Raw genomic sequence first — 15,174 nt, forward strand, 5'->3', positions numbered from 1 at the left:
CTCTCCAGGCAGTCCATGGAGAGTCCGGGAGTTGGAGTCAGAGGGAATGGGAGATAGAGTGATCTCAAACACTAGGAGGAAAGGGGAGTGTGAAGACAAAAGACCTGACAGGAGCAAAGGCAGGCCATTGGAATAGAAGTTCTCCAAATGCTGAGGATGCTTTGCAGGAAAAATACATTAATAAAGCAACAGAAAATTGCCTGCAAGGAACCACAGGTATGAAACAGGGTGAGGATGAGAAATAAAACATGGTAGGACAGTGACCTGAATGACTTTCATTGTAACACACACAGTTCAGATAGAAATGTATTTAAGCCACATCAATTAGCACAATATCTAGGAAACAACTTCCTAATACGAAGTGTCAAAATGAATTAACAGGTATGATGAAGGATCATACCAGATGGATATGCTCTGAAGGGTACTGCAGTACCCAATCCCAGCATGCTTAGACCTACTTCCTGATTTACACAGTGCTACTTCAGATAAATCAGAAAGGCAAATTAAACAACTTGATTTTGTGTGCTAAATAAATGTTTAGCATTTGAAGAAAAATGCAGTTACCTCACTGTAACCTTTAAATGCCTAATATGCAGTTTGTGTCTGCCTTATTCGGGCCATTACAGAAAGACAAGGCTTTGAACAATGTAAAAAATCCCTTGTGACATTTTGGAACTTTTCTCAGAAGTTTATAGCTTGAGAATCAAATATTTGAAAAACATATATTTAGTGAGCCTGGTATCTTTCCTTTTTTAAAAAATCAAACAAAAATTTAAGAGGCATAAGTTTTAAAAAAAATATGCAGCCTACAATGAGTAGAATTACTCTTAGCCAATATTCAAAAGCAAAATACTTTCATTTCTTGAACATGAGTAAGGATGTTACAATCACCCTGCCAACTTGCTAAATTCAAATTTCACCAAGTGACCATCAAACCAAGGTGGTCATTCAACTCCAGCACAGATTGCAAGTTCCACACCTGAACTGCCTGAGGCCGTAAGCATTTCCAGATTTGGGAGCTCTTCTAATTATGGAATGTCTGCGGACACCTGGCTCAGTTCCTGCCCCTCTGCCATCTCCCTCTCTTTTCCTCGAGGGGCTCAGGACGGAAGCCTGTACACTTGCACTCTTCTGCTGAGTTATTCCCTATCCTGGGTTGAGCATCTCTTATCGTCCAATCCAAAAAGACACATAGTAAAAAGCCATAGGCTTTTAGGATCATCTCAGTTCTCTCTAATTCACATTTGGAAGTTCTCAGCATCTCAAAGGCCTTTCATTGAAAGAAGTATTATGATAAAGGAAGTGCAGTGTGAACATACACTGTAGTTAGGTCTGTGCAAAAGATTAGTAGGAAGGGGGCAGAAGAGTAGATCCAGTTACAAATAAAGACTACCAACACACTCAAAAGAGCCAAGGGACAGCAGCATCTTGAGGTAATAAAAGTAAACAAGCAACCATACCTTCAAGCACTCCCACGGCTAGGAATCTTCCATAGAACAACTCTACCATAGGGTTCTTTGGCTTCTCTTCATCCCTAAAGCATGTTTAAAAGATAGAAATATGCTTATAACTTTCATATCTATAAATAATTGAGAAAACATAAAAGGACCATTAAAAAGAACAATATATGACGAGATGGTAATATTCACATGGTTATCACGCACACAGCTCTGTTATTTATTGTGTCACCTTGGGCAAAGTACTTAAATTTATTCTTCAATTTCTTTACCTGTCAGCTAAGGATAATTACAGTAATTGAGCTGGTAGGATGGATATGAGGGCTGAATGAGTTACTGCTTGGGACCAGCTCAGAAGAGAAGTCAGCTACGCTCAGGAGGTGCTTGCTCTTCCTAGTACCAGTGTACATGCCATCTCATACTTTTAAGCCTGTATAATACTGGCCTTATTGGGAAGAGAAAGGAATGCTTCATCCTAAAAGATTTCTGGAAAAAAAAACCAACTCATTTCCCACATTCACCCATTCAAGTACATAGGAAAGATAACTGCAAGTACCACCAGTGAGGAGACCAAAGACCCTGGTTCTGAAGTAGAGCCTATGAGATTTTGCCTTTTTGTTTGAAGGAAGCAAGGAAAATCAGCAGGTTTTACCTTTTAAAAAATTTATTTATTTTATACTCATTGGTGATTTTGTCTTCATATATGTCTCTGTGAGGGTATTGGATCCCATGGAACTGGAGTCACAGACAGTTGTTAGCTGCCATGTGGGAGCTGGGAATCGAACCCTGATCCTCTGGAAGAGCATCAGTGCTCTTAATCGCTGAGCCATCTCTCCAGCCCCTACTTTGTCTCTTTAGAACTTATATTATACACCTCCAAAAGACACTATTTAACCTGGTCTGTATGAAACTTTGCTGTGCTCACAACTGTATAAAGGATTTTTTTATTTTTGTGTTTAAATTTATAAATCTGACTTATGCAGATTGATTTTTAAAGTGGTAGACAAACATCAGTCTCTTGCTCAGTTTTTCACAGGTCATCACAGACCTTTAGAGCATGTAAAGCTCACCAGACCTAACAGTAATGCCATCTTGCATGTCCTTCAGTTTCTTTGCATTTGACAACTTGATGTCTCATACATAAATGACCTATGTCTTTTCCATGATTAAATTTCAATTAATGTGTCTTCACATTTCATCCATGTTTTATGAAGTATCAGAACTCCCACTTATTAGAAGCTGAATAATATGCTATTGTTTCATTCATTCATTATCAATGGACATTTTGTCACTGGGTATACAGTTTTTTATGAACAGGGTATACGAATACTGCTTCAGACTGTTTTTAAAGCATTGGAACACATGCCTACAAATCAAGATGCATTTTTAATCTTTTGAAGAACAACCAAACTATGCTGTGTGGCTGATATACTATTTCATATATATATTTCATATATCAGCACTGCACAGAGGTCCTGATTTCACATTACCTGGTTTGATAGTAGCCACCTAGGGCTGTGAAGTGTTCCCACTCACTCTACAATAAGGCAAGTTATAGAACTTGGTTTCACCTGTGGTTACTGCAAGTTTATACCTAAGGGAATTTCCTGCTCACCTGCAGCCCTGGGTAAGCAGAACAGGGTCCCTTACTTATACACACTGGGGACATGTGAGGATATAGTGTAAGTCACTAGTTTGAGGGTTGCTGTCATCAATACAATTATATAGCCCCAGCAGTTAAATTATATCTGACTATAAAAATTGAGGTGTTTACACAATACAAAAACTTAATCTTTGGGAATATTCCTAATAAAGAATTTTCTAAACTGTGACAACAAAAGCTTCTAGAGACTCACTTGATATGGGGAAAACATCCAAAAAGTGACAATTGTGATTCTTTGGGTGTAATTACTAATAGGAATCAGCATTTCCATAAAGGAAACCTATGTTATCTAGGCCTTGACCCTTCCCGATCACACAAATTAACTCTTGGGAAGAATAATGACCTATCTGATGCCTTTTGATTTTATAACTTTGCAGGAGCAACTAGTTGCAACTGGCTCTGCTAATTCTGAACTCTAATTACTTATTTTCAAAGCACCTGTGAGAATTCTGGCACACTCTACACTGAAGGATACCACATCTTTCCTGAAGGCATCAGGCATGGACATTTCAGAACTGTCTACTCTGGTCTTCTTTGCATCTTCCCAGACACTCTTCACTCTGAAGCACAGATCATGAACCCTAGAAATGTGCTATGGTTACATCAATAGAAACAGGGGAAAGCAGAACTGAAAAAAAGTTAAGAAGCAATGAAAAGTCCTATTATAAGAGACACAACTCTCACTTGCATGAAAATAGAAGAAGTTGAGTCTATTATCAATGGTCAAAGACAAAAGAAACTTCCCTGAAGAAAACATTAAGAGTAACCTTCCTCTATATAGGTCTATTCCAACTTTGAAGGCACAGCAGAGATTTTGCCTCAAAATGGGCACAGCAAAGTGAATCAAATCAGCTGAACTCAGAGCTAACTAAGAACTACTGGGAAGCAAATGAGGATAGTTCCATGATGGAGGTGGGTTTTGTATCTTATCTGTTGCTTTTATTAGTTAATTAATAAAGAAACTGCTTGGCCCTCTGATAGGGTAGAATTTAGATAGGTGGAGTAAACAGAACAGAATGCTGGGAGAAAGAAGCCGAGTAAGAGTTGCCATGATTCTCCCACTCCAGACAGACGCAGGTTAAGATCTTTCCTGGTAAGCCAGCTAGTGGGCAACACAGATTATTAGAAATGGGTTAGATCAATATGTAAGAGCTAGCCAATAAGAGGCTGGAACTAATGGACCAGGCAGTGTTTAAAAGAATACAGTATCCATGTAATTATTTCGGGTATAAAGCTAGCTGTGCGGTCGGCCAGATGCCAGGAACACAGCCCCGCTGCTCCTATTACAACAGTTCCAGGAAAATTTAAGATTTAGATAAAAAAGAAATAAAAAGGACTTTCTTCTAAAAATTTTAGAAAAAAAAACAGTTATAAATGGAGAGTGGAAGGTGGAAGATTATGGATAAAAGGCGATTGAGCAGTGTAGTGTAGGATACCCTTTATGGTGTTTACCTGAGAGGAGAAAGTAGGAATTCAAGAGTAACACTTCAAAGCACTGAGAGAACCTTCTAGAACAATGGTTAATGCAGGGAGGTAAAAAGATTGTTTAACTCTGATGACTTTATTTTCAGCTACCTCTGGGCATAGAAGGCTAACAAAGAAAGGGCAAGAAACATGCATTTTCTCAAAAAGAAACAAACTCTCAGGGGACAGAGCCACAAAGGCACCCACACTTGGGTCTTTCTGGACCAGAGTGTTGGCGGAGCACACCTGTTAAACCCAGTGAGTGGGAAGAAAGTAGAGGGGACGAACAATTCGGATATCCTAACTCAGGTATCACTAATCTTCATTGTGAGGAAACAATCAAGATGTCACTGGAGGAATTAGAACAACAGCAAGTGTAAGGGGTACAGAGTAACTGACCAGGAAACATGCACTCGGTCCTTCAAGCACTCCTGGCTCTGTATAAAGCAGATGCTAGCAAAACGCTACAATCTAACTCAAGCCTTCTGTTGATTTTTATTTCTGCTGCTGCTGTAAAACACCCCAGCCAAAAAGAAGCTTTGGGAGGAAAGGCTTATTCGGCTTATAATTCCAAGTAACATCCCGTCATCTGAGAATATTCACCAAGGTAGGAGCTTGAGATTGCTGGTCACGCTACAACCACAGTCAGGACCATAGGAAAACTAATGCACTCATGCTGCCTGTCAGCTAGCTTTCATCACTGCTACACAATTTAGGGCTCAGTCCATGGTATGGTGCTGCCCACATTCAGGGTAGGTCTCCATATCTCAGTTAACAGGACAACCACCCACAGATAGGCTCAGAGACCAATGTTATTTAGATAACTCCTCAGTTGAAGTGCTCTAAGAACTAAGTCTTAGAACTAAGTCTAAGTTCTTTCTGGTAGACATTTAAAACTAACCATCATCACTTTCTAAAAGAAGGGATGTGACAGACACACACATACAATGTATGCATGCATGTAACTGAACTCAAAGATATATGACACCCCAAAAGACATAGCATGAAGAGGCTCCAGAGATGACTCAGTGGTTAGGATGGCTTTTTTCTCCTGCACAAGACCCAGGTTTGTTTCTCAGCATCTCTATGGCAGCTAACAATGATCTGTAGTTCCAGTCTCAAAGTTTCAACAATATCTTTTGGCATCCACAAGCACTAGGTGCATACATGGGACACATCCATTCAGCCAAAACATTCATCCACATAAATAAGTCATTTAGAAAAAGGATATAGCATTAAGAAATATATTCAGGACTGGGGACACACACCAAAAGTAATCTCAGAATAGTACTGCAAAGGTATCTTCACTGGATGCTAGGCTTTGGGTCTCAAAAGCATCAAGAGCAGATTCAGTGCTGAAGTTTGAATAGGAAGTTGTGGGCAACTAACTAAATGAAGCTAAGATGAAGACAGAGAGAAGCCTTGGAGGGCAGGGTTTGGTTAGATGCCTTTGCAGCTACTATAGCGGAAAACACATTGCTAGAACATTCTCCATCAGAAAGGAGGGCTGATGGGCAATAAATTATCTCAAAAGGAAAATGCACCTTCTGATTTAACCGGTAGCCAATGGCATAAACTTCCAAACAAACCAAAAAGAAATCAGCTATCAAATGCCTTTCTATGATGGAAATAATTTGCAAATGTTTAATTTTGTTTCCTCAAATAGTACACACTTGGTGCTAAATTCATTTTATTTTTATTTTGGTTTTTTTTGTTTTAATCAGTTGCATGTTTTATTATTATTATTATACATAATAATATTGAATATTCTTTTATCAATTTTTGGTAATTTAATGTTTATGTAATGAATTTTGCATTTCCTTCTCATTCCTCTCATTTCTTTTCCTCTCCCACTGAAGTGCTTTTTCCTAGTAAGCCCCACCCTACTTTCATGGCATTGTTTTGTGTGTGACCCACTGGGGATAATTATAATTATGGTGCCTTGTAAGAGAATAAGAGTTGTTTATTAGAGAATGAGCGACTTGCCCTCTTCATAACAAATGTTAGGAGGTAAACATTCCTCAGTATGGGGTGGGGAGTCAATTTCCATACCAGATCCACAATGCAGTGTGGCTGAGTCCACTTGTGTGCAGACAAACAGAACACTGAGCTCCTAAGAGCAAAGGCAAAGCCAGGTACAAAAAAAAAAAAAAAAAAAAAAACCCTGAACCTTGAAGGAGGCAGTATAGCTGTCCCATTTAGGGCTCCGCACTCCAATTTCTATTTCTTAGTGCACTACTCAGCTAATCACAACTTATGGCCAAAGGACACTTCTCTCATTAAACTTTGGCACTGTACTGTAAAGTAAGGCCTTAGTAAGATTCTCTCAGCTTGGTTTACGTTCACAGACAGTGGTCTACAAGCAACTCACTAGTCATTCTGCAGAACTAAAACCAATAGGGTTTTCTCAGCTTAGGTTTTATCCTAAATTTCTGCCATTATTCTGCCAACAACACAAGTCAAAATCACACAAAATTAAGAGATTAATACTGCAGGGTAAAAATGACAAGGTAACATGCTGGTGCTAGCTCTGTGTGTGTGTGTGCGTGTATGTTGTATGTGTCTTAATATTCCTCTGAAATCTAAAATCCAGGCATGCTCAGCTCAATATCTGAGGTGCTGAGAGAATTAAGTGAAAGAACACAGCCCAAAGATGAGGACCCCAGCAAGCTTTGTACAGGTACAGATTACTATGGAGCCCACAAAAACTAAAAAGCTGGGACATATTTTTTTAATTAATTGACTTGTGTACACAAGGCCAAAGAATCTGATTTCTGGGTATAACTCCTCTGAATTTTGCCTTAAAAGATCAATTAAATGTCATTTAGAAAAAAAAATCCCTTGGATTTTGAAAGCAAATTGGAGGGTTGAATGTTTAAGTACATCTCTGATGGATAATGATATTGCAGCCTATTTAAATTAATGGCCAACCATGTTATAGTGGCCTTTACATAACAATAAGGCTGAATGTATTTTAAAATTAAAAAAAAAAGAAAAAGATGAAAGATACTTAGGAAAACTGGAAGAAGGAAGGAGGTAATAATTTTGAGCCTAGGATCTTGCCTGTGTTCTACATAGTGTTCAGTGCACACTGCAGAGTTCACAATAGCCTTTAGCAGCAATCTAAATGGCTGGGCTTCAACAAAATACATAAAGGTGCAGTTGGAGAAATGGCTTGGCAGTCAACATTGCTTGCTGCTCTCACAGAGAGCCTGGCTTTCCTTTCTAGCACACACGTGGTGGCTGAGGACCACCCTAACATAGGTTCCAGGTGATCCCTTCGTTTGCCTCCTCAGGCAGCAGACACATAATGTGGCACACAGATAAACATGCAGGCAAAGCACCCATAAGGGGACAAACAGTTGATATAAAAAGAGTGGCCTCAGGAGACTGAGCAAACTCCACTCCAATGAGAGAGTCTCTTTTTAAACAGTAGGTAAATGGCACCTGAGAAACAACACACAGCGCTGAACTGCCACTGTCCCTACAAATAACTGTGAAACGGTCAAGCATCTGTGCTGACACCCAATCTACAGAATGGGCAGCATGAATATGGAGGGGGAAGTGATCGTCCTGTCCTCAGAAAAGGACTTTAAGATGAAGTAAGGTTTTTCGAAATTCATGCCCAGCTAACCCCCTTCTTCCTCATGAAAAGTTGAACCCAGGAAGAACACAGGGCTGTAAGATTGGTAACCTTAGGAATCTCACACCAGATCTGATGGGAGAAACTGGGAGCTACCGGAAATGTGCTACCTTCCAAACAGCCTTTATAACACAGGTAATAATAGGACTCCCAAAAGTTTCTCTCACTTGCATGTTTGGACTGCACCGAGAGAACAAAAACGATTCTCATTTATTGACTTTAAATATCTTTAAATATCAGTGACTTACGTTTCCTCTTCAGCTTTCATTTGAAAGGCGTCTTCTAACCAATCTAACAACTTGTGTGTAAACTCACTCACATCTTGCTGTGGATAGAAAAAGGGTCAGTTGGTTGATATTTGATCCTACCAATAAACATACTAGATGCTGCAAAATAAAACATAGACAGACATTACTCACAAAAGTATCATGAGATGTGTCCCATAAAATGCAATAAATTTTCATAATTTAACCAGGACAAAAAAAAAAACCAAATGTTTTAAAAAGTATTAAAATCACAAGGTTTCATTTTAGGAAACACACACACATAAAATATAACAAATGAATTTTTAAAAAATATTAGTTATTTCCTCCCTGTATACTTTGTAATGAATCCATGAAATGAAAGACTTCCTTTTACCAAAAGACTCTGTTTTATACAAAATTATCATCACCTTTTTCTCCTAAAAAAAAAGACTATTGTTTTTGACAAATGTTTAACTCATACAATTTTTAATCCATACCCACTTTTATCAAGATATTTATTAACTTTTACAGGTAGTAAGCCCAATTATTTAGTCTACAATCCTTAGACCCCAAATGAACTTTACATTCAGAAATAGCTAAATAATACCTTTTGTCATACCTCTGTTTGGCTTATTGACCCCTAACAAAAAAATAGTAGGATAAGTAGTGGCCCACGTAATTACTACCACCACTTACATAATGTTTGGAATATAGAAGAATAGGTTTAAAAAAGAGACCAGTTCATGGCATCAAGACTAGATAGATGAAGCCACATAGGTAATTTGTCAAAACTAAAGGAGCCTCAAGAATAAAGTAATTGCATTTTTTCCCAAGTAGTGCTTAGCTCAATGAATTCATCTATAAAATGTTGATGTTAAGGTGTAGGAAGAGCAAGTAGCTCTAGTACCATAAAGCTAAACAGGACTGATCTCAGCACAAAAGTCTCTATTGTATATACTTGTATCACCTTGAGCAAAATAGCAGCAAAAAAAAAAATTACGCAAAACCTCCAAAAGCAATTTTAACTGAATTTGGGTCTTTGTGGAAATTACTAATAATCTTATGGTGAATTTGAATTAGATAAAAGAGTGCCCTAACTCCACTAATGGCCAGTAGAACACAGAACAAAAGAAGGCAATTAGCACAAATGAAGACAGGCAGAATCAAAACCAGCCTTCTAGGGCCAGGGCCAAACAATACCAGAAAATGGTGGAGGCAGGAAGATACTCCTTCCTATCAGAGAGCACGCGGCTCTACCCGCATCTTCATTCTAAACCCTTGGCCTCCACGTATATTAATAATTTTCTATTGTTCCTGAGCCAGATGATTATTTGTAAACATTTTAAACAATTTTATTCTTCTTGAAGACTGTAGCTAAAAGGAACCATCATGTTTCCTACTTATGTCTTCGAGAGAACTATTCCATGTCTTTTATGTATTATGTAATCAATCTAAAATTTACAATTACACAACAAATTTTAGCAAAGTTCAGTAGGATGAACAAGGGAGGTCCTTAACAATCCACGTTTAAACTATAAGAAAAGTATGACTAAAACAGACAGGACTGCCATTCAACAAAGAATCGCCCATAAAATTGTTTCACAGTTCAAAACATGACATATTCTGGGAGAATATGAAAGAAACACAAGTACAAAATACCAAGCCAGGACGTGGAGGCGTATGCCTTAAATTACAGCACTTGGGAGGCAGGTGCGGGCAGCTTCTCTGTGAGGCAGCTTCTCTGTGAGTCCGAGGCCAACCTGGTCTGCAGAACAAGTTTCAGGTGTTCTCTAAAGCTACAAAGAAAAATCCTGTCTCAAAGCAAACTAACAAAAACAAAAACAAACAAACAAACAAAAAACCTAATCACAATACTCATGTGACTTGGATACACATTAAATTAACTCAGTAATGTAAATGTCAGAAAATCACACCTGTACCAAAGTAACTAATGTGCATCTACCTTTAAAGACATTTAGAGAAAAAGAAGCAACAAAGATAAAACTAGTCAGTACAGGCAAAGGAAAGTTGTTCACACTACAGCATTCAGAAGCACAGAACAGCATGGTAGCAAGCGCTGTCCATCAGGACATTCACTCTTAGGGAAGAGTCCCACACATGCCCCAGCTTTAATAGGAAAGATACCAACAGATCAACAGGCTTCTGTAGAAAGAAGGGGAAAAATAAATGTGGAAAGCAGAGAAGAAAACATGAAAGAATAGAAGAGAGCTTGTGCAAAAATAATTTTATACAAAGAGCAACTAGAGAGGACAGCCACGTATGCACTAGAAGGCTATAGCAAGAAGTTAATAAATGAATATGATATATTTGGAACCAGAAGCAGGCTCCTAGAGCTGCTCATGTGGGGAATATTATTTTATTTCTTTAGCTTGTGTTAGTATTGCTGCAACGAGAAAGAGTCAGTGAGGAAGCAGAGTAGATGGAGCATATGGAAAGCTCTGGGCTGCTTTGGGAAAACATTTAAAAAAGGAAAATGCCACAACAGCAAATGCTGCTGTACGTATTTTGTGTTTGCGTATATTTTCTAAACAACTTAAACTTTAAGTAAAATCCAGAAAACAGAAACACATTTTTTCTTCTAAATCCTGCTCTAAATTTTTATTTCATGAATCCATGTAAAACAGAGGTCCCTGTCCAACAGGCAGTGACTCTGTGATGCTCCCTGTGTCATCGACACCCTTTTGAGGCTGCAGAATCTCCAACATTTATTACATTGTACAACTGCATGTCCTCCTGTGTGTGCTCTGAATCTGTCTGACCTCTCAAGTAGCAATGCTGGGTTATAGACATCGCTTGTTCCTGTGTAAGAAATCATCTGAAATACTCTTTTTGGCAAATGTTAACTAAAAGGAACTATGAAAAATAATAAAAGCAAGAAAAATGGCAGAAGCAATGTTTTTTTTTAAAACCCCTTACAGGTAATACAGGAAAACTGATGCCTATTTGCAAAGGCGGGACATGACAATCACATATACTATATTGCATCGGGTTATCACAAGTTCATTAAAATTGTTAATTATAGGACGTGGAGAGATGACTCAGTAGTTAAAGAGAATTATCTACTCTTCCAGAGGATCCAGATTCAACTCCCAGGAACCACATGGTGGCTCACAACCATCTGTGCCTCCAGTTCCAGGAGATCTAATGTCCTCCTGTACCTTGCAGGCACGCCGGGTACTCACACAGTACAGACAAATATATGTAAGACAAATTCCCATACACATAAAATCTTTTAAACATATGAATATTCTTAATTTTGTTCATTGTTTTTCCTTGGCAATGCCCATCATTCTATAATTTAAATTCATTTACCTTTATACCTCCAACATAGTCATTTTTTGCTCTGTTTAAATGTTTTCCAAAACATAAAATAATGATTTCAATGTCTTCAAGTTATTATTAATAAAGTTGAGTAATGTCATCGTAAATCAGCAGACACACTTGGAAAAGTGTCACAAAGATCTAGAAGATTATATGGAAAAAAGGGACAGGAGGCTACCTGCTGTGAGTCATTGGATTTGAAGGCATCCTTCAGAATCTCAACTGCTCTAGATGGGTCAACATATTTCCTCTTGGTACCAACCAGAAGTGCAAAGAGATACCTCAGTTCCCGCATAAAAGGCAAATTCCGATGTTCCTACAGACAGAAAAGAAAATAAAAACAGCATTTCCAGTGAAATCAGGAAACTTTTTACTGGTCAACAGATACTTCAATAGGAACTAGGAAGTAACTGACATCTATTAGGACAAATCTGGCACTCCGACACATTGAAAGAGTGCTAGCTACAAAACTCAAAGGAGTTAAGAGCCACAACCGAGGACCTTAGGCTAGCCTCACCGTTTCTGCATAAATAACACATAATCATAGCAAATTATGTCACTACCCAGCCAAGAATAGCCACCTCATTTAAGTCTCCTCATTATAATCTTCCCATTCATCAGGGTGCAGCTGCTGCTGACAAGAGCAAGCAGAAGAGCCAACACAGTTCAGTGGGAGCTCAGTGCATGTCATGCACCATCTGAGTGCTGTACTCCAAACGCCCATTTAAACCAAGGACCCTTCTCATCTCTGAGTGCTTTAGACCCACCCCTCCAAGTCAACAGGGTCTCCAGATTCTTATCTACTGTATGCCTTTGACTACAGACCGCGAACTGTCACTTCTCATACAAGGACTCTAATTATTTAACTAATGTTAGGCTTGTGTCTAATCCTTACTTAATGACCTAATAAACACTAACATCTACTTATACATACTACCTTATATCTTATTAATAAAATTATTTCATTTAATCATTTTGTAAATTATAAGATTTAGTATAAATTCATTGTAATTACTGTAATTTGTCAATTTAAAATTTTAATATATATAATATTATCATAATCACTAATCAGACAAAGCCCTAACATGAAATCTTAATTTCATTCTCTCTAGGATTACACATTTCTCAAACATTTCCATATCCCATCTCTTTTTTTTTTTTTTTTTTTTGCTACAAAAAGCAAGTATTCAATTCTTACTGGTTGATTACACTAAACCTTCTGTGAAAAAAATAATTTTATTCACTTATTTAAATCAAAAAACATTAAAAGTCATGAAATACATGTCACTTAGTGAAATGCTTTAGGGCAGCAAATCAGAAAATCAGTTTCCATAATAGTCTTTATAACAATAATTTTAACATAAACCTTAAAGATACTATTTAAATAAGGGAAGGTTTTTATTTTCATGATCGACATTACTATAGAACTATCAATACAGATAATGTTATATAACTGATGTTCAGAATAACAATCTACATAAAAATCCTTGTTCTCTCAATGCACTAAAAAGGGAACTCTAAGAAACAGGAAAGAAAACAAAGCCTTATCATTTAACACACACCATTGAGGCATTCTCACATAAACTAATTCTAAAATGAAATTTGTAAACCATAAAGAACTGCAAAAAACACTTATTTATATATTCCATAAACAGTAATAAGATTAAAGACAAAATATATACATAAAAATTAATCTATCCCATCTTTAACTTTTTCTACAACTGCCCTATATAGGTAAGTTTTAACAGCATAAACATTATTAATTTTAATCTATACAACAATTTCTCCAAATACCCTGTTTCTTGATATCCACTTCGTCATTATCTCCCCTCAATGACAAATGAGGATATTTCTTATTAAATATAGGAATAATTTTTTTTTAAAGTCACAGAGATCCACCTGCCTCTGCCTCTGCCTCTGCCTCCCAAGTGCTCGGATTAAAGATGTGCACCATGACTGCCTGGCACAATATTTTTTTTCAACTAAGAGAAATTCTGCCAAGATTATTTGGAAAGCAAAATATTACGAAATATCTGTCTCTGTCTATATCTGAAGCTAGAATCTGACTATCAAAAGGTATAGTATTATATAATAAAACAGAGCAACTATTTCACTTGACTAAATTATAAAAATAATGGCACACATAAAAACTATTCAAACACTACTTTTGGAAACAGGGTTGGTGTGGCATAATTAATGCACAATATATACATAATTAAAATATACACAATTTCCCAAGCTTCTTGTATGCATTATTACCATCAAGATAGCAAACGTATTTATTCACCACACCCCAAAATGCAGCCACTCCCTAGTCATCTCAGCTAACAGCAGTCATGTCGCATTTTCTGGACATTTATATGAATGGAGTCATCCTCTAGGTATTTGCTTTAGACTGGTTTTGTGCAATCAGTATACTTTTTAAGTGCTCCGTCTACATGTTTGTGCACACTTGTAATTTGATACAACTTGCTGCTGTGTAGCATTATATCGTAGATTAAATACAACACATTTATCTAACAGTCTTTGCTTCTGTTGCTGGATACAATGGTGTAGGAATTTTTGTGGAGACACACACTTTCATTTGTTTCATAAAAACCTGGTGGGGCTTATAATATTCTAAACTCAAAGAATATCTGTAGTGGGAGATGAAAGCAGTCATTATGTCTCAAATAACAATTAACCTGCATACTAAACTTATAGTTCAAATAAGTGAGCATATATTTCTAGACAAACCAACTCTATCTAAAATAAAATCTAGACTTTTAAGAGAGTCCTGCCTCTTATTATAATGCACGAAGTATTTGTGGGAAGCTTTATTTATTTAAAAAGATATTCTTAGCAGTGCATGCAAATGGCATCTTTGTAATATGATTAAACCAATCTCAGGTGTAGTCTGTATCTTAATACTTTGGTCTTCAAGTTCAGAGTAACAGTAAACATGTCATGAGTTCAATGTAAATTCACTATTAAGAGAAATGGCAAATGTTATATTTATACCTTTAAGACAGAAAATATCTTTCATTATCTCAAGTGAATTTAGCATGAAGCAGTGATTGACTATTACCCACAATTGCAACACTGGTTTTAAAGGCATTGAGCACATTGTTTCCTGCTATTACATGGCATATTAAAGACCTTTATTTATCAAACCTTCTGCAAATTATCACAATATTTTTCTGCATAAGGGTCTTTCAAAGAATAGAAATGGTAACTCTCCTTCCAGTGCAAGAAATAAACTTCTTTAGCATGCACTCATTACACACTCCTCCAGCACGGTCTCATTACACACTCATCTAGCACGCTCTCATTACACACTCCTCCTGCATGCACTCATTACACACTCCTCCTGCATGCACT

At 37.2% G+C, this 15,174-nt stretch overlaps 1 protein-coding gene across 4 annotated transcripts in view; it reads right to left on the minus strand.

Moving 5' to 3' along the window:
- The window catches only part of Usp25 (ubiquitin specific peptidase 25), a 102,900-nt gene that overhangs the window by 42,310 nt on the left and 45,416 nt on the right, over positions 1-15,174 (minus strand). For all 4 annotated transcript variants that reach the window (XM_050148789.1, XM_050148791.1, XM_050148788.1 and 1 more), the window contains 3 exons: positions 11,993-12,130; positions 8,476-8,552; positions 1,461-1,534 (listed from right to left, as the gene is read on the minus strand). In XM_050148789.1, coding sequence (XP_050004746.1) covers positions 1,461-1,534; positions 8,476-8,552; positions 11,993-12,130 — 289 coding nt within the window. The remainder of the gene's footprint in view (positions 1-1,460; positions 1,535-8,475; positions 8,553-11,992; positions 12,131-15,174) is intronic.

This window comes from Alexandromys fortis, unplaced genomic scaffold, assembly GCF_014885135.2.
Source record: "Alexandromys fortis isolate MF-2015 unplaced genomic scaffold, M_Fortis_MF-2015_v1.1 scaffold_4, whole genome shotgun sequence".
NCBI classification, from domain to species: domain Eukaryota; kingdom Metazoa; phylum Chordata; class Mammalia; order Rodentia; family Cricetidae; genus Alexandromys; species Alexandromys fortis.